General features: G+C 35.7%; 1 protein-coding gene across 1 annotated transcript in view; it reads left to right on the forward strand.

The window, feature by feature from the left end:
* Positions 1–26,107, forward strand: part of UBE3C (ubiquitin protein ligase E3C) — a 73,212-nt gene that overhangs the window by 11,495 nt on the left and 35,610 nt on the right. Inside the window, exons 3-15 of the mRNA XM_071428596.1 lie at positions 2,452–2,526; positions 3,180–3,326; positions 4,005–4,120; positions 5,560–5,717; positions 7,725–7,878; positions 8,644–8,864; positions 9,146–9,300; positions 11,056–11,243; positions 18,278–18,364; positions 18,982–19,139; positions 19,697–19,929; positions 23,717–23,821; positions 24,880–24,967. Of these exons, the coding sequence (XP_071284697.1) occupies positions 2,452–2,526; positions 3,180–3,326; positions 4,005–4,120; positions 5,560–5,717; positions 7,725–7,878; positions 8,644–8,864; positions 9,146–9,300; positions 11,056–11,243; positions 18,278–18,364; positions 18,982–19,139; positions 19,697–19,929; positions 23,717–23,821; positions 24,880–24,967 (1,885 nt within the window). The remainder of the gene's footprint in view (positions 1–2,451; positions 2,527–3,179; positions 3,327–4,004; positions 4,121–5,559; positions 5,718–7,724; positions 7,879–8,643; positions 8,865–9,145; positions 9,301–11,055; positions 11,244–18,277; positions 18,365–18,981; positions 19,140–19,696; positions 19,930–23,716; positions 23,822–24,879; positions 24,968–26,107) is intronic.

A 26,107-nucleotide genomic window follows, 5' to 3' on the forward strand; every position in this document is an offset into this window, starting at 1 on the left:
GCAAATTTTACCTTATTCATAATCTATTCCTATGGATTAGTCTCAGCAAACTTTCTTCTGCTCCTGGTTCTGCTATGGTTTCTTGGCTGACCTTCAGTACTTCACTTCCCCAGTGTGTACCTCACTTCTGTGAAGGTAAAATCAGAACAGTGATTCTTGAATTCTTTGAAAAGAATTAAACTAAATATTAAATTTCCTGACTTCTTGGAAAAGAATTCAAGAAAGCTCAAGTACTTTGAAATCACCTGATAAAGAAGAACCAGTGAGAAGCTGATGTGTGAGGCTTTAAGCAACCTTAATACTGATTTATGATGGGAGCTTAGTGCTCTGGAAAATTCAGGCTGGAATAATGCAAAGGAGGAACAAGTACTGAAATGAAGAACCCAAAATTTAGTAGTATGGAATTTGAATCAATATGTTAATTTTGTCATTTTTTCCCCACCCCTCCTATGTAAGTTGAAAAAAAAACTGGTGTTAAATACTGATAAAATACATTAAATACATTAAAAAATGTAACTATGCAGGTTTAATGCTCATGAAAACAACTCTTTGGCCCTTAAAGGTGTGTTTGACCTGTGCTCTGTTAATCTCAAGTTCTGCAGTTTCTGTGGACAGTTAGTGCTTTTTTTCCTCTCCAACATGGATGTGTGGTTATGGACTAAGTTGAAGTATGAAAGTACCAGGATTTCACCCATTAGTTCAGAATTCCATGTTATGGATCAGCTTTATGATCAATGAGTCTTTAACAACATGTGTAAAAATTCTTTGTGGTCCATAAACGCATTCAGTTGCTTGGCTCTGTCCTGTGCAAAGCTGATGCAGAGCCACCCACTCATCCCAGTGCAGGTACACATGTGCACACAGTGATTTGCTGTGGCATGGAGCACATTTTCACCAAATGAATGACTCCTCTGAGAATAAAATCAGCTATGGCTTTTAAAAACTGCCTGTAGCAGAATCTTAGCAGTGACCTCAGACTTAAAACCTGTGCAGTTAGGAGTCTCTAACTGACAGTTGTGTTCTGAGATAAAACCAGTACCTAGAGAGGAGGAGGAGGAGTTACCTGTGTTTTAGTTGAGCCTTACATTATGGTTATGAAGAGACACCACCTCTCTGAAACTCTCTCCTGATTGCACTTTTACTGTCAATATTTTGGAGAAATACCCTTTGGCCTATCAAAATTTTGATTTTCGTCCATGATTTAGAGGCAGTTACTCTTCAGGAATCTGCTTATTCAGATAAGTTGCTTTAAGAACCAGGGTTTTCCAAGAAAAATAAAACAGGCCTTAAATAGCAATTTTGTCTGGTGTTCTCTGTGGTCAGTTCAGGTCCTGCTTTTAACTTGGATGTGTCTTTATAGGACAATAAATTGGAAATCAAGGATTTGGGACTTGAAAGTTTCTGTGAACTTTCCAAAAGTATTTTAATGAAATTTATGAAAACATTTTGGTGTTTTGTTTTGTCTGATGATCCCCAGAATTATAGGTTTGATATAATTTAAGGATTGATTAGGTTAAAATTCCTCTTTTTAAAGCAGGCTTCTGATCCTTGTACTTTTCCTTCAGCCACTGCTTTGTAGCTCTAGGTTCATGAACAACTCTTTTTCTCCTCTTTTATTCCCTGAGAAACCACATGGACATTGTTAGAAATATAATTAGAGTAGCTACTTGCCATAGATATTTATTGTAACGGGATATGCCCAGGGTGTTGTCAGGGAACCTTCCAAGAGCTCTTTCCATAGCATCTCAAGCAATCTGGCTTTCAGCTCCTCAGAGCCATTGTAAAGGGGTGATTTTTGCTACTCTTTCCACTTTCTGAGGGAGATGTCATGAAAGGATTCACTAGATATGTCTGGTTTGGAAAAGAGACTAAGAATTTTTATTAATTTATGTATTTTGCTTCTGTGCCACAATGAGCTTTAAGCCTCATTTTCATTTTGACAGTGGTACTGTCTCCAAATAACTGATTTTTTTTATTGTTTTCCCCACATCTAAATTGTGGCAGCATCATAATGCTTTTATATTATTTGAGTGAAAACAAATAAGTGGGTTGTCAGTGTTTGCTGCTCTATGCAGAAAGAGGAATGATGTAATTGAATTTGATGAATCCTTCAACATTTTTCAATATAGTGTTAAGACTTTGTCTAATAAAATGCACTAACCGTAAAGTGATGTAAACTTAATAAAATATTTCTGTTGATTTCTGCAGTATTACATACTTACTGTGTATTAAATACTCTTTTGCAATATTTAATGGTAAGTCTGCATTTTAAAAAAGCATTCTCACTGATTTATGTGTATTAGGACAAACATTGAAATGATTTATTTGACTAATGATTACTGCTTAATTTTCATTAAAAAGCCATATTGAATACAAATATATTTGGTAAAATAGTAGAAATTAAAGTCAGTCCTATGGTGTTGATTTCAGTTTTCTTGCTTTGTTTCACAGGAAGAAAGGCGGAGGCTGAAAAATGCAATAATAATCCAGTCATTTGTGAGAGGCTACAGAGACAGAAAACATCAAGTCAGTACATGATTATTTAATTAGAAATATGTTAAATAGTTTTGTTGAAAATGGAACTTTCTTGTAATAAATAATTTCACTGAAAAATTGTTTTTGAGTATTTGAGAAAGTGCTTATTCTTTTTTCTCTCTCAGCATTTTCATTTCAAACTCAGTATTTTAGTAAACAGATGTGTATTCTGCAGTGCATGGATGTGACTGGACCTGAGTGGGATCCTGAAATGTTTTTTTAGCTGATAAATGGGATAAAAAGCATTAGGTATTAAGAACTTTCACACACCAGTGGAGCTTTTAAATTTTTTTTTTTTTACAGTATGATTAAAGTGATAGTTTGAATCAGAAAGTTGTTTTAAGTTGCTGTTGGGTAGATTCTCCTAAGAGTTTTGTTTAAATTTGTTAACTTGAATGAACTGGACTAAAATGTTTGATGTGATAATGCTTGATAAGCAACTGATTTATTGCAACTGTACTTTCTGAGTTACAGAATGGAGTTATGGCTTCAAGTATGATATCATGTGTATGTTTTGGTATCTTAACAAATATGTGCTGTATCTGTGTTACTACTTTGCAATCTCACTGGATGGGAAGCTGAGATGGTGCTCTGTTGTAAATCATAACCATTACTGATGTACTGATGCATGTTTTGTTTTTAAGTCCTCTATCCAAAGAAGTGAATTTGATCGCTGTGCTAATTTGGCTCAGTCTGGAGGAACCTTTTCCACTGCTAATGGAGCGAATTTGACTCTCTTAGTTCGCCAGTTACTCTTTTTCTACAGACAGAATGAGGACTCAAAGCGTTTGGTGAGTACTGTTACATACTTTGATCTGTAGTACTTGTACTTCATGCACTTTTAGAGTGGTCTTTCACTTCAAAGTGCACTTTTCACTGCACTCTGCTCTTTTTCATTCAGTCACAATAACTTAAAATTAGATTTTACGAGTGCGTATGCTCACACTCATACATAATATGTGAAATGAAGCCTTGAAAAATCCTGTGTGTATTATTCACAGTAAGTTTTAAAAAATACTATGCATCTATTAAGATTTTAATTTTAGACAGTATTTCTACTTAGCCTAATGGTCATTCCCAAGGTGTTTGGGTGGTGATTTTTTTTTCTCACTGTTCAGTATGGCTGGCATATCAATTGCAAAGTCACTGCCAGCTTCACAAATGCATGAGTAAGTGTGATTCGTAGTGGCTGTTAATAATGGACATTAAAGAATTCTGGCTGTTTAAAAACAAAAAATTACCAGATGGTGTAACTCAGTCTTAACTTTGAAAGTTTAGTACTTAGTGGTTGTGGAGCTTATAATGAGTAACAATTTTTTTTTTCTCAACTGAACATGATGCAATCTGAGTTTGTGTTTTGTAAGTCCTCCAAAGGTATCCATAACAGCATTGAAATATCACTGTCTGAGTTGTCATAGATGATAGAACTTGTCATTATAAACTGTTAACTTGTGCATATCTTGTTGCAGGTATGGATGTGTCAGAATTTAATTAAACAGAGTTCTCAGTTTGTTAAGCAATTAGATGGTCCAGACAGACTTACTTGCTTATTCCAAATAAAAAGACTGTTGGGGCTGTGTTGCAGGTAATTTCTTTCTTTTTTTTTTTTTTTCTATGTGCTACTATGTAGAAGGTGTTCAGAAATTATGTTGGGCACTTGTTTGTTTCTTTTTGCAGCAAGTGAAGTATTAAATGTACATTAATTTTATGTAGAGGACTGTTTATATTGTATATGTGTCATCCATGATATTGAATACCTGTTACTATGTAGAACAATCAAATATTCTGAAGCTCTGTTAACTTTCAAGTTCAACATGTGCTTAAGGGATGCTGTCCTGAGATAGGCCTGAGTATGTTCTAACTGTTTTTGTATAGTGAAATCATTGACAATATTTGTGGAAACCAGGTTTTCTTGGGAACTGATAGTGTTCAGATATTATTATCTGGAGTAGTGTTCCAGGGGTATGCTTTGGATAGATGTTGTTTCAAAACTAATATAATTTAATATGGCTTTCCTCACACTTTATTTTGAACTGAAGGCATATTGAGGAGTTACATTATTGGCTTCAGCATTAAATTTGTTATTTGTAGTGGGAGGATCACAGGAAGGTAAATCTGTTAAGTGACTTGAATATCTGGCAGCTATTGTTATTCTATTATTAGAAAGCAATATGTTTGTTCTTGTCAATAATAGGGACTAGTTACACTCTGCAGAACTTTAAAATACTTGTTTTTTATGAAAATTGTTTCATTTAAGTCACTGAAGCTTATGGTCTTATAAGTGTGTAAACTGTATGTATGAGAAACAGTGACATCAGATTCTAAAGAAGACTTGGGTGGTGAGCTTTAAAGTCCTTGTGCAGTGGGACACAGATGTGGTGCCACTGCATGGAAATGTACATTTTCACTACAGTGGAAATTGTGGTTTTGTAAATGCAGCTCTTAATATGGATAAGGAAGAAAGCACATTGTTAGGACAATTCAGCCCATGTACATCTTGTGCTAAAAAATACTTTGAATCCTAAATAGGCTCTTAGTCATCATAATTCCTGTGGTTACTGGTAGCTGTTACATAAGCAACTTGTTAAAAGGGTGGGAATGGTTGTATTTTTAATATTTCAGTCTGTAATCCAAGACATACTGTATTAGTTATGCACATGATGGTCCCTAACACCTGTTCCCAGCTTGTGCTGCTCTGGGGCTTCCATGGCTTCATTTGTAATGTGGTTAGTGGTACATGTTGGTAAAACATGTATTATTCTTTGCTTCTCTTCTAGTTTATGCAGTAGACCTCCAAATTTTCAAATCACTCAGAGCAAGAATTTAATAGGATTTAAAAGTAAAATGCCATATTCATGGATACCTGAAAATCAGGAGTTACTATTATAAAGATGCCAGCAAAAAGATGTAGCTAAACCACTGAGAGCACCTGGAAACCAAGTAGATAGAAATAAGTTACTTTAAGGCGAATGTGTGGTGAAATATGAGAAATATCTTGTTAAATAATTTTAATTTCATTTATAGGCTACTGCAAAATTGCAATGATGACAGTCTGAATGTTGCACTTCCTATGAGAATGCTTGAGGTATTTTCATCTGAGAATACGTATTTGCCTGTTTTACAAGATGTCAGCTATGTGACATCATTAATTGAACAAATTTTGCACTACATGGTTCAAAAAGGTGAGTAGCTAGGAGCCAGAAGTTCTGGGAAGTAATCAAAACTTGAATACCTGAAGCTCATATTGTTTAATAAAATTTTTGTCTTTACAACAGACATGATGAATAAAGTGCTGCATACACTAACCTATGCATTAGGTGAATATTGTCCTTGTAATGAGGTCATGGCTTGAGAAATTACTGCTTGATTTCTTTGGAAATTCTCTTTATAAATTGAATATTCTACTGAGTTATTTATAGGGACTTGTAGTACAATTTTTTATAGTAGGTGGATATTGCCTAACAGAAGTTTTATTCCAGTAGATGTTTAACATGTGGACACACACACTGTTGCAGATCTAGGCCTCAGTTGTGTAAAAGTTGATCATTGTGTTGCAGTACTGTTCTCTGTAAATGTTAATATTCATTATTGTTCTAGATTGGCATTAGCTTTTCATCCTGCCAGCACTCAGACACCTTAGCAGGGATGGTGGCCTGGCTTTTATTTCTCTCCTGCCATTATGAGCAAAACTGTTTGCTAAACTGCAGTCAGTGACACCTGTGCAAACATACCAAAAGTTAATGAATTGGATAGTTAACACCCAAATGATGTTTAGTTGCAAAGAAACTTTATTGCTCCGGGAATGTCCAAAAGAAATTATTTTGCCTTTTTGATATGGTGGCTTGAGTTTGCATAACTTGTGGATCGTGAGGAAAGACAAAAACATTGTGAAATAAATCTCTTGGATCCAGCCTCTTTGGTGTAAAATGCAGAAAGACCATCTTCCAATCATTGGTTATTGGAATATTTTTATGTAATATTTACAGTACATTCAGTGGACTTGACTACCTAATCCTGTTACTAAGGACTGTATCTTGAAGTCACTATGAGGAAAAAAATTACTCTTAAAGTAGCACATTTATTTTATTTGCCTTGACTTAACAAAAACTGTATGTTTGCCACATTGGTTTTTATATAGTAAATATGCATGTATTTATTCTTTTATTATAATATTCTGTCCTCACAACTGATATATGAAACTTTGAGATTACAGATTCATATTTTTTTCTAAATTTAGCTTTCTGATTACTTATAATGAAAGCATGAAGAAGTGGTTTTGTGCAACTGCAAATGTTCTGTCTCCTGATGAGTTTTGATGCTGAACTTGTGAAGAATCTGTTACCAGTTTTCATTAGTGTAGGTTTTGGGTAGAATTTGCCTTCCATGTGTGTCTGGTCAGCATTGCTAAGTCATTGCTTTATGGGGACTTCCACTATGACAAGTTAGGTGGTCCCTGAGAAGGGTTCTTAGAGTGGACTCTCAGTGATGTGACAGTGTTTATGCATTTACAGTGTTCTGTAATTGTGGACCTTGTGTCTCAGTTTGGGAGTTCATTGAGCATGAAGGAAGTTGGTTTAAGAAGAATGAAATCACGTGGTTCCATTTGTACTTCAGTGAGACAAAAATAAATGACTCTCTATACATGTCTTTATGGCATGGGTGATAATGCATTTTATTACTGTCTGAGAGAGCCCTGCTCTGGAAATAGTGATTGTATTCTTCAGTCTGCTGAGGCAAGGTGGTCACAGCATTGGGACATTCTGCCAGCAGGCCTCTTGCCTGTGTGGTGCAGTCATGGTTTGGAATAGAGTAGAAAATTCTTCATTTCTGGAAGAGTGAAAGGACAACACGACTAGAGTCACTCAAAGGAGAAGAGAGCATCCTTGTCATAAATCATTATTTTAAAAATCAAAGTATTCACTTCATCAGTAAGAGCTGATTGATCTTTCAAAATCAAACTGACTCTGAATATGGTTATCTATGAATGATTTTATAATGTGATGTTTCCAGAGAGATTGCTGATACAGCTTGTTAATTATGTGAATGTGACTTGGACTATTGTAAAATGTCTTCCTAAGTCAAGCTTCATGTAATTAGAATTAGAAAGTGTTTTTCAACTTCATTTGTATTGTTTTATATGGAAAAGAAGAAAAAACAATGCTGTTATAAGTGATTTTTTTTACTTGCAGGCTACTACAAGTCGCTTTATTTGTTAATTAACAATAAGCTTCCCTCGAGTATTGAGTATTCTGATGTTTCTCGTGTCCCTATTGCAAAAATACTTCTGGAGAATGTTCTGAAGCCATTGCACTTTACATATAGCTCCTGTCCAGAAGGTGCAAGGTAAATAAAGATAATATCAAACATTTCTGTACTCATTTGCTATATCACATGTGCCATTTGTTGTTGTCTAGTGTCCAGCCATTCTTTCAGTGCAGTTTGTTGTACAGTAATGATTTTTTGGTAACGCTGTACATCACTGAGACAATGTAGTTTCAGGTGTTTTTAAGAAAAAGGCAATAAAATGCTGAATGATGCAATAAACAGAGCACAGAGAATAGCAGGTATCAGCACACAGGAATGAGGGTGTGGAAAATTTAGATGAGAGCAGAGATGCAGCTAAGGGTAGATGAAAAGAATTTCAGAGTTCAAAAGACCTTTGTGACAGATGAGCTGAGGTTTATGGAGAGAAATTACTAAGGCAGCTTACAAGCAGAAAGAGTCAGTTGTGTAGACAGAACACAAACTCAGGTTGTATCACATGCAGTAGGGTTTTTTGTTACAATAAGATTTTGTGTAAAAGGCATTTTTTAAATGTATTTTTTTTCTTCAATATTATAAAAAATGTATTTAATTACCAAATAGTTTTCTTGCAGTTCATGAAAAGTTTAAAGGATAAAATTGCATGTAAGATCATTAGGAAGAGGGTTTAGTGTAAGAAGTTAATTTTTGAGAAATCTGATGTACTGGGATAGAATTAATGGAGCACATCTTTGCAGTCCTCTTGATGGATGTGTTCATACTTGCAAAATGATCTATTATTCTATTGCTATAATTGTGGGAAATTTTGTTTGTAATTTCTATAGCAACAATTTTTCTTCCTTTCAGGCAGCAGATTTTTGCAGCCTTCACAGAGGAGTTTCTGGCAGCACCTTTTACAGATCAGATATTCCATTTCATCATTCCAGCGCTTGCTGATGTGCAGACCATTTTCCCTTATGAACTCTTTCTGAATGCACTATTATTAGCAGAAAGTGGATGTTCAAGAAGAAGTGATCAAGCCCCATGGCTTTTCTACTTTGTGTTAACAGTTGGAGAAACATATTTGGGTGAGCAAGCTGAGTGGACGATTCATTGGTTTTTTCATGTTGGAGTTACTCTGTTATATATTTCCTCAGCATGGCTCATTGCCAAGTAAAAAGGACAGTTTGTGGATAAAAGTGTTGGAGAGATCTGTTCTGTTACCTGTTCTTACCCTTTTCATTATAAAAATGCACTAATTTGATAAGATTTGGCATAACTTGTTTTGGTCAGGTATTTCTGGTAAAATATTTTTTATAGCACATTGTGATCTCACTGATGATCTTTTGTTTCTTTGTATGTGCTGTAGGATCCCTTTCAGAGGAAGGACTTCTTGTGTATTTGAGGGTACTCCAGACTTTTCTCTCTCAGCTGCCTGTGTCTGCTGCTGGTACAGATTGTCAAGATGCAAACAGTGATTCTGAAGATGAGGATGAAGAGATCAGTAAAATGACAACTACACCAGTAAGCAGTGCAAAATTCCTGTGAATGGGTTTGTGCTACAGCAGCAGCAGAGACAGGCAAAAACATGATCACTCTTAAGTCCAGATTTTTCTATAGGTGTAGGAGCCTGTTTGCTTCTTAAAAACTGATGTCTGTTCCCTGCAAGCAAGTGGAACTGATTGTTAATATTAAGGCAAACTCCTTGCTATAATAATAGATCCAAAACTACAGATAGCATGTCTGTGAAAGTACAAAGCTTTTATTTAAAAAATGGCTTAAAATTCCCTTTTTACATTTTTAATTTACAGAGATTTTCTTACTCCCTATATTCTGTAGGTCCACAATGAAGTTGAGATATCATGAAATACACTGATACTCCAACTTAGCGTTTTTATTTTTTTTCTCATGGAAATGACTACAGTTTAAATGCTGTAGAATAGGTCAGTATATACCCACTAACTGAAAAGCCTTCAAAGGGAAACCAACACCTGCTTTCTGTAATAATACATAGAGACACTGTTATACATAGAACTTCTTCACTATAGTTTAAACTTAGAATAAATCTGTGCTCTCTTTAGTACAGATTTATTAGCCTCTTAGTACTCATATCAAGACTTTTACTAACCAAAGTTGGACAGATGTAAATTCAGCAATTTCTTACTGGCCTTTATGTAATCTTCAGAAGACACAGCCATTCAAAGGACATGGTATGCATGCTTTCCTTCTAGAATTTGAGCAATTTCACCATATTTAAAGTCCATTAAAAAAATTAGGAAGAGCCAGGGAGTGCTTGCAGCATTTTACTTGAGTGTTTTTAGATGCTGCATGTTACTGTCACACCAAAATCTTTACCAGTGTAGTGTGAATAAAATGCTTTCTTTGCCAGGCACATACTGTGTGCAATGTAAATATTGGCAGATTCTACTTGTGCCTTAGAGATCAGTGATGCTTAAGAGGTCATTAGGTAAAAACAGAGCAGTAATTTCTGTTCACAGATAACTTACACTAATTCATAAATTAGAAAAAAAATCTGCTCTGAGAAGGCTTTATCTAAATAATACTCTTTATTGCAATATGTTTTTTGTGTGTTTCTCCTGTGATTTTTTGTGTATGTATTCTGTATTTTCATGCATGCCTGTCTTACCAAAAAAAAAAAAAGGTGAGTGGGTGGGCAACCCCTCTTAAAAATTTGTAACTGTTTCATTTGTGTCCTTCAATGAGCCTGACAGCTTTGCTCAGTTGGGTGCAGGATAAAGATGGGAAATTAGGGAAAGGTTAAGGTGGACTCAGTTGCGTGCCAAGAGAAAGCATTGCTCTTCACACACTGCTGGTACCAGACATGTACTGACCACCCTGAACTTTGCTGTCATTTGTTAACCCAAGAATTGTGAATGTGAAAATACTCCTTATGAAGGAATTTAGAGTCAACATCCATTTCTAGGTTTCATGTCCAATGCTGACTGATGTCAGTGGAGAAGAGATGATTATTCACATGTTTCATGCCATTTTTCCTAATGGTGTGTAAGTGTTGCAGAACATACTTAAAATAAAGGCCTCAGTGAAGGATGGGTACCAAAGCTCAACACTTACCTGCCTGGGGCTTTAAGTTGGCTCTTGGATCTGATATGTTTAAGACTTGGATATACATACATGCTTCTGTTTTATTTATTGTACAAAAAAAACTTCATTCTAGTTAAATTTGGAAGTATTTTTTAATAGAAATGGGGATATCATTAAAAAAAATTAAAAGTAAACTTTCCTGTGGTGTGTTTGTAGGGTGATGGCAGAATATCAGTTCAGTACATAACTGAGGAGTGCCTCAAGAAACTGGACACAAAGCAACAGACAAACACTCTGCTGAACATGGTTTGGAGAGATTCAGCCAGTGAAGAGGTCTTTACCCTGATGGCATCAATTTGCCACACACTAATGGTACAACACCGAATGATGGTGCCAAAAGTCAGGCAAGTAGAAATCATAGTCATCTTGAGCTGTAGTACATCTAAAATTTTCTTGGTTTTAAATTCCTTGTGGAGTTCTTTCTGTTCTCTTTTACAACTAGCCAAAGTAAATTAGAATTTCAGAATTTAAACAGTAATTCTGGACAAACCAAAGAGTGGATTCTTTGTTTCTTACTTTCCTTGCTGGTCACTATGCCCTCTCAGGATTCTTGTTAGCATTTTATCTCTTCCCTTGCTCAGAGGCAGTGTTGAGTGTCATTCTAGGAGAAATTGGACTACCTTGTTTTTAAAGCATTCAGTGCTCTGAATTCCCCAGTCTGTCTGGCTAGCTGAGGACTGAAACCAACTCATTCACACCCTTCTTTAGTATATGCCAAAATCTCTTGCTGCATATTAAAATAATTGCTAACTATTGAAAATTGCTGTTTTTTGGGGAGGGCTTGGCACCTGAGATGAAAATAAAGGACATGTTCATTTGTGCAGTATTCTTTTACAAAGATTGCAGACCACAAATGTCAGAACAATGGGAGGAGATTTTTGACCTTTTTATTGTCAGACTGAGACCCATAAGTATTAACACTGTTCTTGTGCAAGTAGTTTGGAGTACCTGTGTAGTTGCTGGTAGTAAAGTAAGTATTCAGGGAATGTTGTAAACATAATTCAAACTGCATTGTAAACAGTGATACAGAAAACTAATTAGGTGCTATCTTAGCCCAATGGTGTTTATAGCTGCTAGAGGAAGTAAGATGTCAGTGAAACTGTGATTGCTCGATTAGGGTAATTAGTTCTTTGTAGACTAATTGCATTAGAGCAGGATGTGAGACCTGAAGATCATAGCAGCAGTTGAATTAGTGTGCCAGCTTTATTGTTGTAGGTAGTACATTGCCTTGGATAGTAATTACTGAGCTTAAATGCATCACTGCTTTGGCTGGAGGCTTGCTGGTGAACTGTGTGGAAAAGGGTGTTTAATGAATAAAGAAGTCACCCAGCTTTAATTGTAGGAGTAAGGCATCTATTTCCTCTGAAAAGCTCTGTTGGGTCTTTGCAATTATTTGTGATAACAAGCTATTTACACATTGGATAAATTCAGGAGTTATGAAAGTTCTACTCAGCATCTTCTAGGAGAAAATAATTAACAGATTGTGACTCTTGAATAGCTGAATTTTAGAAATGAGTAGTAGATACTAAGATTTCTGTCAGTGATACGAGTGCAATTACTTCTGTGGTCAAATGAACTTAATTTGCACAGATATTTGGTTAATTAAAGTAGACATTTAATTACTAGTTCTGACTTAGAAGTCAGCTGTAGGTGCTGAGTTTGCCAGGGATCATCATTTCAGCAGCTGTCAGTCTTTTGTCCTATTCTCAGTGCATTTTAGGCATGGCCTAGGTTACCAAGTAGCTATTCTAAACATAATTTTTGAGTGTTTTTTGAAGGACAGATGATGCTTATTTGTGGAATTTAAAAAGGTAATGAAAAGACATTTTGTCATTAAGTTTCACTATTTTTGTCTGGTGATTTTTTTTAATGCCCAAATAATTTTATCAAATTTATTGATAGTCTTTTGGAAGATGCTGCACTTGCTTTGAAACTTTTACTTCATATCCAGAGTGAAGTATATCTACTTAATAAAACCATGTAGAAATAGTTAAGCAAAAATAATTTATCTTGAATTATTTTTAATATATTCTAAGAGCCTAATAGTGCTCTTTTATTTCTTGTTTGAAATCATACTGGGTTTAAAATAGGAGTTGTTAAAAAGACTTAGTTTATTTAATAGCATATCTGTGATATGAAGTAATGATAAAAACAGAAGCTTCAAATCTGAAAAATGGGATGATAAATACAGTAATAATTGAAAATAATCTTTCAATAACAAGAAAATTGAGCTAAGATCAACACAGGATTTAGAAGGGAGCAAATGAAAAATATCTCAGTATTGTTTTATTAGTACTGAGTTTTTTTTCCTTCTTGGACAAAGATGAGAATTTCAGAATATACACTTGTATCACACTGTTAAAGCTGAATGCTTTTTCTTTCCTTGAGGCTTCTTGGTACTTTAATAATTTGACTGATGATGGTGATACTGTGTGATGTTAGGAACACTGGTGTTGCTGAATCCACTCAGTATTTTCCTTGATTTTGTAACAGAGACCAAGACCAAAACAAGATGCCCACAAGTATAATGTAGTTTTGAAAGGAACAAGCCTCTAAAGTTATTTTCTGATGTTCTAGACAGAGATCTAGATCTGTAGATGTAGATCTGTGTAGAGATCTATATTTTCAGAGGTGGATAACTGAGAAAAAACCAAATTGCTTTGGGTTAGTTATTAGGAATTTTGATGAACTCTGAAATAATTCTGGAAATATGCAGTCAAGCCAAATTAAAGAAGAAAGTCACAATACAAGAAAAACCTGTAAAAAATATAAAATACAAAAAAACCTGTAGCCTGTGTTCAGTAACCCGGATTAGAGGTGTAAAATAAAATCCTGATTTTAAAGGAGCCATTAAGAGTTCTGCTTGTTTTCAAAAAGGATGAGGCTTTAATCTTTTCATGATGAAGTTGATACATATTGTTGAAAACAGGTACTAAAAAAAAAGAGAGAACTTGTATCTTGGACTGTAGTTCTTCTGGAGAGACTTGCAAGACTTTTTCATCAAACCAATGCTTTAAATAATTAAGTTGTGTTTCTGTAAGATATTTTGGGGTGTAATTTAATACCTTAGACTTCAGCTTTATTCCAGCTGGGTGTTAAATGGTGCTGGGAGCTGGGCTGGGTTGTCAGTCGCTGTCAGTGCCTGAGCAGTGCCCCCAGTTCACTGCCTTGTAACAGCTGCACAGTCCCTGTTCCTCACTGCTGCCTAATTCCTGAAACTGCTCAGCTCAGCTGTGGTTCAGCATTTCTCTGCTGAGATGTGAGCAGCCTGTGTTCAGATGTGTGCTGAGATACTCAGGCTTTATCCACGCTGCTGGGGTCATCTTTAGGCAGTGTTTTGACACTGCTGTGTTTTTCTTAAAGCCAACATCATTGCATATGCAGTTTTAATCTTCCCTTTTTAAGCTTTATGTTCGTGGTCCGATGCAAACAGAGGTAGAAGCATAAAGCAGCCTAAAGATCAGGACAGTTCATTTAGCAATGGCTGTGCTGCTGTCTCATACCTGTGACACCTCTCAGTTCAGCAGTGACAGAATCTGCTGCCCCAGCAGCAGTGACCTGTCGCAGGCTGTATGAGCTCCTCTCATTCTGCTGTATTCTCTTCATTAACTTAAATGGTCTCAGTGGGAAACTGAGCCCAATTTATGACCTAGACTGAAAATCTTGCCTTTAACTAATTAACTTGTAGTGGTGCCTCAGCTAAATTAAGCTTAATGGGTCATTTAATCTGTCCCATTGCACAGGAGGAATTTGACACTTTTTTTAAACCAGAGGTGCCCAAAATGCTAATCTGGCAAGTAGACATAAATCATGTGGCCTTTGTGGACAATTAGATACCTAGAGAGAGAAACAAGGTTCTAAATAAATGATCGTTATGTACTTACTTTTGGGAACAGATAATTTAATTTGGTATGATTAAAATTGATACTTAACAGGAATCACTGAAGTGAATTTAACTCTATCACAGCCTGAGGTTGAGGCAGTGTGTGTTTTTTGCACTTGAAAAAAGTTTATCCTTTCTGGTAGCAGAGAAATGTTTCTTTCTTCCAAACAGCTGTGCTAAATCTTAATATTGGACTTTACAGAAAATCTATTAATGAATCCATTACATAAAACATGTATAATGAACTCATAATAAAGAAGGTGGTGGCATTCAGTGAGATTTTCAAGAAAATGCAAATCTCTTTGCATTAATTCCAGATATGAGGAATTTAAACTTTAGCTGCTTTGTCTTTCTTTAGAATAGTGCAAATATTGAAAATGAAATCCCTGAGTTAGATTTTACAGAAGTTTACATAACAATCAAAATGCCTGTAATATTTTTTATTTCTAGTTCTTTTTTTGTTTTTTTTCTTTAAAGGAAGACGAGGTCAAGACTATTTTGTCACTCAAAACCAAATATATATTTATATAAGCTGATCTCTAAACTTTGTGGATTTATAAGGCTTTTTCCTCAGGATGTATGAACTATCCCTGTACTCTTTTGCAGTTTATCAGGAATTTTTGCACTGTCATTTTAATGTAGCTCTACCTGGAAAGGCTGTTTTTAAACAGATGAACATCTTTTATCTGCCAAGAAAAAAGATCAAATAAGGTAGATTTTGACCTATTTTGAGTCTCCAAGTTTTTTTTTTACTTAGTTGTTTTTTGCTTTTCACAGTGCTTTTTTTTGTCAGTGTGAAACCAAAAATTTTGAAACTTCATTACAGCCAATTTTGTGTAGCTTTCCAAAGTCATCCTTCCATTTTGTGGTGGGTTTCTTTTTTGTATTTTTTAATACAGTTGTCATTTTCAACTTTGAAAGTCAGTTTCTGTACTTGGAGTGGGAAGGTAGCTGTTTTTTTCTGCCATCTTTACTTTTGCAATGGATTAAATTTCAGGTGAATCTAGCAATGCAAATCTCTTTTAACACACAGCCCAATTCACTATTCTCTGTTCAGTTTCCAGTTCTGTGTTTGTTTTCTGGTCACAGCACAGAAGCTTTAGAATGGAAGCTTTAGAACAGATGAATTCATTGCCTTCATAGTTACAGTTATTTCATATTAATGAAACAGGCTGTTGGTGCCATCTTCTACCTAATGTGCATTTTTGTACTTAACCAGATTTTCAGGAAAGGGAAATGTGAAAGTTGAATTAATTCAGCATTTCTGGATCTGAGCCATGAAACAGAGCAGTTGCTACAATTGACTGCCTGAATCACGGATATGGAATAAAAATGGCTAAAACTTAGGCAAAGGTTATTATTATAAGCTCTTAAGGTTTGTCCTTTTTTCCCCTTCATTACTGCTGAATATTGCTAGAATGAAAAAATGAATTACATTATGATAGGTTCATTGTCCATAATGTTTGTTCATTTCTGCTCAAACTGTTACATAATTTCCAGGGATGATTGAGAAATTAACAAGTTTTTACTTGGAAGCTGCATGAGACCTGAAGGCAAGGTGCCAAATTACTTTTCATTTTAACTACGAGGCTGAAAACTGAAGGTCACTGAGGAAATTTCTCATTTCGGAAACCAAGACATCTGAGCTATCATACAGATATTTAAACATTAAAATACAAATCCTTATTCTAAATTAGCTAGGTATGATAAGGCTATCCTTACATGTTAATCCATAATTTTCGCCAAATGTCAAAATAATGTGACTTTAGAAGGGAATAGAATTCTCATGTATCAAATTCAGGTTGAATTTTTTCAAAAAACCCACATAGTTAAAGTAGAATTTAATGTAACAGCAAAGCATATCTTAAACTGGCATTAGCTGCAGTTGCTTCAAATTTGACTTGGACTTGGTAATGTTCCCAATGTGCAATTTCTTTGAAATAAGTGAAGCTCCCAACTCTTTTTAAATGTAATGATTTATGCATTTAAAATTCAAAGAGGCACACTGCAAACTCAAGGCTGCTTGTTTCATTTCCCACTTTCCTGCATGGCCTTAGTCTATTCCAGAGCTCCCTGTACCTGTGAAAGGATCCTTGGTGCTCAGTGAGGGGTTCTGCCTGCCCCTGCTGCTGGATCCCAGCCCAGATGCTGTCAGTGCAGCTGGGTCTGGGGGTGCAGGTGCGCTGGGAGCCCCAGGAAGGGACCGGCTCTGGGCTCAGGACTGAGGCTGTGCTTGTGGGAAGGCAGCAGGAGGAGCAGGCAGCCAGCAGCCAGGGGTGTTTGTGAGAGGGTGTGTTGGTGTTCTTGGGTGGGAGTTAAACCATTCTCCAGTGTTTTAAAACCTTCAGTGATATTTTACTTTTTTTCTCTAATGAAATGTGTGCTTCTTTTCCTTTTGCCATCTGGCAAATTTGAATTTCCATGTGGTCCATGATGCATATTTTGTTTTCTAGCAGCAGGTAATCTCCCCTGCCTGCTCCCATTTCCCAGCCTCCCATCTCTTGTATGCCTGGTCACAGAGAATTTTGATGTTGCAAAACTATTGGCCACTGAGAGATGTCAGTCCCAGTATTTGTTTTACTTACTCCCTAATAGGAATTAGGAGATCTAGGAAAGTAGCATCTAGAAAAATTAACTCAATATTGTTCTTTGATGCCTGAAAAAATAACTGTTTAGTCAGTGAAATTCAGTTTGGTTCTTAGAAGACATTGTTTCAAATTATTTTGTCTCATTTGTTGTTTCCTACAAGGGAAAGAAGATATGCTAGGGATGACTTTTTAGTTTCAGGAAGCTTTTTATTTCTCTTTTCTATAAAAAGTTTTTGATAGTGTAATCATGTCTGAAGTAATGAGGTTAAAGTCAGTCCTGTATATAACTGGCTTGTGAAATTCCACATTTACTTTTACAAACTAGTAAGAAATTTTCCAACAATAAACAATTTTCAGTTTGCAGATGGGTTAGTGCACATGTAGCAGTTCTGACATTGTTCCATTGATGTTCTATTTCTCTCTGCCAAGCTGAGTATATCAGTAAAGTTGCTATAGTTCTGGCATAAATGAAGGTATTTTAATCTACCTTCTGCAGAGAATGGCTATGTTTGTTACTGTCAGAAGAACCACAGAAGTGACCTATTAACTAGTTTGGTGTAACTTCCTGTATTAGAATTTAAAAGGTCCCAGATCATTAATTCAGTGTTACGTTATTTTTATTAATATATGTTGAATTCAGCAAAAGACTGGAAATGTGGGTTTATATGGTAGGGTTTGTTGCTGAAATAATGAAAACTGTTATTTTTTGTATAAGGTTTTATATACTCGATTGTCAGTTTTTGGGGCTTTTACCATATTTGATCAGAATAAGACCTTTCATGTGGAAAAAGTAAATTTAAATTGTTAATTTCTGAGAAATGCTTGACTGGAAAGTTCTTATAGAAACATTGTGTCTTGTGAATTTTGAGTATTTTGGAAGACCCATTAATTTAACTTCTTCTTGCAGGCTTCTTTATAGTTTAGCCTTTAATGCCAGATTCCTGAGGCATCTTTGGTATTTGATATCTTCAATGACTACACGGATGATTACAGGGTATGTATTGTACCATTTCTGGAACATTCTTTGTTAAAATAGAATATCTACTGGAAAGGAAATGAGACAGAGGTATGGTTACTTACCTCCTGTGATTTCATAAAACTGAGCAAAATCTTGGAAATTGGACAGAATAAAAAAATACTTATTTAAAATGGGTTGAATATTTTGTAGTTCTTGGAGTGCTTACAACCATCAGTGTAACAAACGCTGAACTCCAGGTGGTTCATCCCAAGTGTGTGAGTTTTATCTCACATGCTCTGACTTGTCCAGAAGTAGATGGTGGCAGAAGCACTTTCCTGGGAGCTGAGGCACTGGAACTACAGATGTGTTCAGTGCTGACATGCAGAGAATTTTTCTCTTTGCTTTGTGACTCCAAAGTATCTGCAGTCTGTATTAGTTAATTTGTCATGCAGACACTGAGGTACAAGTGACAAGAACTTCTGAGGAGTAACCTTATTTTCCAGGCATTGAAAACAATAATTATTTAGCTGAAAACACCATTGTTACATTGCTGTTGGAGCCACTACCACATTCTTTTACTAGAATGCTGAAGGTAGTACTGTCATAGAGTATTTTATTAACCCTCTCTTTTACACTGCACTTTGTATTTTAAGGTCTATGGTGCCACTCCTTCAAGTGATTTCAAGAGGCTCTCCAATGTCTTTAGAGGACTCCAGCCGAATTATCCCTCTCTTCTACCTTTTCAGTTCTTTGTTTAGTCACTCACTCATTTCTATTCATGATAATGAATTCTTTGGTGACCCAATAGAAGGTGAGTTTCGAACATGCTAAATAGCAGTGCTTTGTAAAATGTTTTTGTGTGAGGCTTGGGGGCTCCCTGGGCAATGATTTGCTGACATCTGGGAGGAAGGATCTTCTGGCCTGCCTTGCTGATGGTCCCCTGAGCACTCAGCTGTCAGCTGGCTCTTTTATGGTGATTGCACTTAGAAAAAAGAGAGAAAAATTAATGGTCTGCATCTTGGGAACTGTAGCTTTACACAGGGTCTGATATGGGAGTTTTTAATCATTATAATTTTTAATGAGTTAGTGAAGAGAGTGAACTTCTTCTGGACTGAATGTGTAGTTTAATGTATAAATTTAACATAGCAGAAATCACAAAAGAGATCAAGGAGATACTGTAATTAAAATAATTGTGTGACTACACATAATCCCAGGATTTGATCTCCTTTCTAAATGTTTACTCATTCTCTTCCTGGGTGATGTTTCTTTTCTCTACATTTAGATTATATGTGTGAATATTCAAGTTGAATTAAATAATTAGGGTTTGAAAAAGTAATTTAAGGAAACTTAAACTTGTGTTTCATGTAGTTGTAGGTCAAAGACAATCATCAATGATGCCTTTTACACTAGAAGAGCTTGTAATACTGTCCCGCTGCCTTCGCGATGCGTGTCTAGGAATCATCAAGCTGGCTTACCCAGAAACCAAGCCAGAGGTCCGTGAGGAATATATTGCAGCATTTCGAAGTGTAGGAGTAACAAAAAACACAGAAATGCAGCAGTGTATACAGACAGAACAGAAAAGGTGGATTCAGTTATTCAAGGTAAATGGTGGCAATTTTCACAACGTAACTGAATAAAATTTACATGATTCTGCTGAAGATATTAAATTAGATTTTTTTTTTGTCTAATTTTATTGCTGTTGCAACAAGGAATATGGACTTGGGAAGATTGCTATTTGGCATATTTGCTAAACTTCAAGTCATTTAATTCTGATAACAATAATAATTTTTTTCCCCTTCTGTCAGCTCTTAATTTTCTTATTGTTTGTCTTGTTGATAAAACAGTTACTGTGTAAAATATGGGGTTTAACTTGGACTCCCATTAACCAAGGTGCTTAAGCCTGTTGTCATAACTTTGTCTTAAGCCTGTTGTCATAACTTTGTATAGGTGTGAAATTCTAACAAAATCTAATGATTATTAGGTACTTCTGTATTAGAGACTTCACTATACTGGTACCATGCTGTAGTGGTTTTTTTTTGGTATTCTCCTAAAACCTGTTGGTATTCCTCATTTTGAGTTTGCTGGAATACTAAAGGGAAGGTGAATCTGCCTTAGCAAATGTGAATTTAATGTATGTTCTTTCTGGATATCTACCAGTGTTTTTCTGCTGGTTTTATCCGTGGCATCCTAGCTAAGACATGAGTTAAGAGAAGCTGAAAACGTTGGCAGAAAAAAACCTCTGATATAACTGTTGCTGAAAAAAAAGGAGTGCTTGACTTGTCATGAAAATTCTGCAGCAAACACATCTAGTCAGCTAAAATTGCTCATTAAAGAAGTGGGAGCAGAAGAAATGCATTTTCCAAATTGAATGCTAGATTTACAGTCTGTTTAATACTGGCGACCTCTCGCACACTAATGTTCAGTTCGAGTCATCAGCTGTCCCTTCAGGTCTTTTATCACTGCTTTTGTCAAGCTATCTATTTAATTGAAAGAAGTTAATTGAATGAAAATGATCAACTAAGCTTGTATTAATATTGCTAATGGAACTTTCTTCTTGGCCATGTTTGGAGAAAGATGTCATGCTAGACTTTAGGAAAGGCCCATTAAGGCTTGCACTTAACCTGATGGGCTAATTAAGGAATGCTTATTCATTCTACAAGTCTAAGGTAGCCTCTATCCAGCCTATTCTGCCTGATTTTACAACACATTTCACTTATGAGCATAAGCATTAACAGCAGTGAGAGTAACTGATAATGTTTTGATTGCATTGAATACAGTCCTAATGCACCACTGAATCTGTAATTTGCACAGATTGATCTAATATATGTTTGCACAATGTAATTTAATTACTTGTCTTTAAATTGCTAAATAAACTTTTGATTTAAAAGTCACTAATGAAACCCCCAATATGTGTTCTTTTTCTGAGAAAGATGTCAGACCAGGGGTATTTTTATGCATGCAGTTTGTATCATGCCTCCTTCTTTTTGTTTGCTTTAGTTTGATATACTTAATCAATCTTTGTGTAAGTTGGTGGATTTCAGGTGAATTTGTTCATATTTTGCAGTTCAGAGAGCTGTAAAGTTCTGAGTTACTTTGTCCCACTCTGGCAGTCTGAAATTAAACTTGTAGTGGAACTGTCAAAACTGGGTGTAGTCTTGCTATGTTCAGGAGCCAGAGTTGTCTTCCATCAGCTGAACTGGAAATACAAATCTTGAGGGTATCTGGAAGGCTCCAGTTCTACCCCAAAAAGAAGATAATAGCAAAGCTTCCCTTGTCTGCTTCTTCAGAAGCATGTTTGTTGTTACAGATAAAAATTGAGCATGGCTAAAGTTAATGTCACCAAGAAGACTCCTGTGTATAGCTCTGAGTCTTTCCTGACAGCAGCTTCAAAAAATTGCTTCCTGCCAGTAGGCAGGCAGCAGTACCTTCTTCCAAATCATTAAAACAAAGCTAAAGTAGTTAATTATAAATTCAAGTAGAAACTGCTTTTTCTTTCTTTTGCACTATGTCAAATATATCTATCAAATATATGGGATTTATCTTTGCTAAAGCTTTTGCAAGCTGCTGGTGGAAAAGACCACATTGCTTCCTTATCATCTGTGCTTTTAATTTCTCTTTTTTCTTTTAACTCCTCACTTCTTTTGTGTATTTTCCATGCCTCTGGTGTCTAGTGAAAGACATATGTGTATGTATGAAGTGAATGAAATTATATATATATATATACACACACACACACATTCATACATGCAAATGCAGGCTTTATTTCTGCAAGGTAATGGTAAGTCTGGAAACAGAGAGGCTGCTGACAATTATGTGCATGTTTGCTAACAGATTGGAGGTCTTTGGTAACATTTACGTGTGTAAATGTCTTCATTTAACAGAATCCCCCATTTTTGGCTTGGTAGGATGATAGTGTAGTCAGCTGTTAGAGATTCCATAGAGAATCTTTAAGTTATAAGTATATGAAAATGGATTTTGTTAAACAAAAGATTTATTTCACTGTCTTGAGTTAATCCTGTGAAATCAAGTTTCTAATTTTGCTGAATTTTAGTTTTAAATGTTGCTTGCACTGAACACTTTATTGGGAAGAAATACCCCTTTTAATATTTTTTTTATTGTAGTACATCTTTCCTTTCCAGGGAATGCATACTTAGGAAAATTTTTACAAAGGAATGCTGAGTTGGGGTGGCAGCTGGGTTAGTGTTCTCAGTACCAATGCATTCTGCAGGAGAAACTCCAATTTCACTTAATCTGATTCAGCTTCCTTTAAGGTTTCTTTAGCTGCTTGTAGAATACTGTATTTTCATGCCCTTCATGTGGATAGTCTTTTCTGATTTTATTTTCATTTTTAAAAACGTTTGCCTCGCTTACAGTGGTAATGGGACCATAGAGCTTCAGTGATTTGTGTAACCTGCACTGCATTTTATAAGGGAAAGGTGATGAAAATTCCCATGTAATCAGACAGTTCACTTAATAGCATTCTTTGTTCTGTCTTGAATAAAGACATTTACATTAAAAACTGGATGTTAAAAGCTCTTTTGTGTAGCTTCTAGACCCAGAATCCTTTAGAAGGCCCATTGAACTTTGTTACTGTTGACACCTGTCTATTATGACTGTCTTTTAGCAAGATTATTTCTGTGAAAAACTCTGTGTACACTTTTTTCTTACTCATTTCTCATGTGCTGTACTTTAAAGTTGCCAAACAGATGGCTGTTCATTGTAGCAGTGATAATGTCTTTTTAGCCTAGTAATTTACTATTGTATTGATTCCACTTAATTATCTTTATGTAGTGGTGGGTGAACTTGATTCAGCTTTGGACTGAAGGCATGCAGCTGAGTATGGCAGTTCTGCTTGAGGTGGAGAATTTGTTAGCTTGGTTTCTCTACTTTTTTTTTTTCTGGATTGGAGGATCCTTCCAGGAGAAACACTAAAATTGCAAAGATGCCATGAAAACAATTTTTCTCAGCCTCTCAATTTTGCTAGGAAGATAAAAGAACATTGTATGCATACCTAATATACATTGTGTGTATACTTGATTTGGTGTTTTTTTCTTTAAATAAGTAATTTAATGTTGATAATGATTTGTTTGGGCTTCCTTGAACTGGCATGCAGCACTTCAGGTGTGCAGTACTGCTAAATCCTATGTAGTGCTGGTTCCTGAATTTTGGAATGAGACTTTATTAAGTCAGGTTTTTTGATGTCTTGCAGGTGAACCATGATTATTTAATTTCATTCTATTTAAGTCTAACAGCAAGTTTTTGTGAGTTGAAAATAAGTGGCAATTTTATATGTTACTGATTTTTTTAAAAAAGCTCTTGCTTTGTGAATTATGTGATTTCATTCACAGTGCTAGGTGTATACTGAATGTGTGTGTTTCTGACACCTAGGTCATCACAAACTTAGTGAAAATGTTGAAATCTAGGGATACAAGGAGAAATTTCTGTCCACCAAATCACTGGCTCTCAGAACAAGAAAACATTAAAGCAGATAAGGTAAGAGTCATATCCTTTTCCACAAAACCTTATAGGAGCCACATTTTCAGTGGTCAGGTGTTTGATTGCTGACAGTATTGGTGGTGATGTTGATTTTGCACAGATTGTATGGTTTAAAACCTGGAATCATGTTGCTTTTCTCTAATGTAGGAGTCTTGCATCTGTTAAGGAACTTGTATGTTAAAGCACATTTCCAATCCATAAAGGGGAACTTGCCCTACAGTGCAAGAGTGTAAATCATTGGCATTTATAGCAGAGGAGAATGAGAAATCTGGTAGCACTTAGTTGCATCTTCTCATAGTAAAAATGCTAAATTAAATAATTGCTCTACAGTGGGGAAAATTCTCTTCCAAAATAAAAGAAAATTCAGCAGCATTTTCTGTCCTTACCTCACCTAGAACTGACTTTTTTTTTTATAAAGAGCTTTGGAACAAAATGACATTGGTCTCAAAAAGTGTGTATGTGTGTGCAAAAGAAAAAGGTAATACCTGCTGTGGACTAGATTCCTGGGAATCATGACACATGCTCAGTACAAAATAAACGAAATATTTGATATCTCAAAATTCAAAGTTGGCTTCTCTAGTGTCCTAAATACCAGAACTGAATGAAACATTGTGTGTTATTTTTAAATACAGGGGATTCCCATTGTACTGTTGTGAATTGTACAGCTCTCCTGTAAGGCACAGGTGTAAAGAGGGATCAGCAGAAATGAAGATGTCTCAAGCTGCATCAAGGGTTGGGTATTAGGAAAAAGTTTTTTACAGAAAGGGTGATAAAGATCTGGAATGGTCTGCCTGGGGAGGTGGTGGAGTCACCATCCCTGGGTGTGTTTAAAAAAAGCCTGGATGTGCACTCAGTGCCAGGGTTTAGCTGAGGTGTTGGGACTGGGTTGGACTCAATGATCTTTAAGGTCTTTCCAACCCAGTGATTCTGTGAATTCTGTGAATTAAGGCATTGAGACACTCCTGCATGTGCCAGCTTTGTGTATTTAGTATGCAGCAGTAAGTTATAATGTGTAATTAGTCCTGTTTAACTGTGAAATCCTGTTAATTTGTGAGGTCACCCAGCTGTATGTGCCATCGGCCAGACACGTGTGGAGGGTCAGGAGGATGGGGAGAATCGGACCCCTGCAGTCCACGCTGGATGGTAAGACACTGCCATGCAATTTCAGCTTTGCCAAGTCAAAGGAAGAGATTGCCTTATGCAAAGAAATCTGTCTTTGCTAGAATGCAGTTGAGTATTTTGTAGTAAAATCTTGCTAACCAAAAGCAAGACAATCTTTCATGATTTTGGTTAAGATATTTTTAAAAATTGTGCACTTGTATGCATGTGTGTAAATATTTATAGTAAATAATGTTATTTAATTTAATAATTTCTTTGCCCAAGCTTCCACTGGCATTGATGAGGTGGAGAAATGATGTGTTTTTTAAATAATGTATTAATATGTATAAAAGGCAGTTGCATAGAACAGAAAATTAATACAGCTGCAGAAGATGTAATTTTGCTTTTACTGTCTACTATAAAGAAACATTTTTGTTATGTATTAAACTGTAACAAACAGGCTTTGCATGGTAAATAGCAATTCCTGTTTATAAATATTGTGTCTAATTAGATAAGGCAGAAATGTGAACCTCTGAATTACTCAAAATATCAGGATTTTATGGAACTTGCAGGGAAAGATTAGAGAATGGACAAACTTAGCAGTCAGGGTAAATTTACACTAGAATGTTCCAATATGCTGTCTCATGTAGACAGTCTGTTTCTTCCAGCTTTTCATACCTTTTCAGCTTCACTATTCTAGAATTCTACCTCTCTGTGATCAGGTAAAATAATCATTAAATCACTGGCACTTGTGCAGAATTAATAATGAATTTAAAATGGGGCCTTTAAGCAGCAAAATGATTCATCTACAAGAGTCCTTGCTCTCTTTCAGGATGATGCAATCTGCTTGAGTTAGTGTAGCCAGATCCAGTAGATCATGGAGAGACTGTAACCTTTGAATGCTGCTGTAGGGTTGTACAGAATTAAAAGCTTTGTCCAGGGTTGAAACCTAAAGACTTCTAGTGATAATTTTTGTTTGAGTAGCTATGATGGTAAAAGTTTATTTTGATTACCTTATTAGTGTAGTTGCCAGATAATAACTAGTTGGCTCAGTTCAAGTACTGCTGAGAATTATTGATTATGTATTTTTCCTGTTAGTTTCTTTCTTTGGAAGTTACACTTCTCCACATCAGCAATCCTTGTTTCTTTCACTGACCTACATGACTGTCCACAGCTGTTTGTACT

Source organism: Agelaius tricolor, unplaced genomic scaffold, assembly GCF_023055355.1.
Source record: "Agelaius tricolor isolate 1412-34295 unplaced genomic scaffold, bAgeTri1.0.p SCAF_6, whole genome shotgun sequence".
NCBI lineage: Eukaryota > Metazoa > Chordata > Aves > Passeriformes > Icteridae > Agelaius > Agelaius tricolor.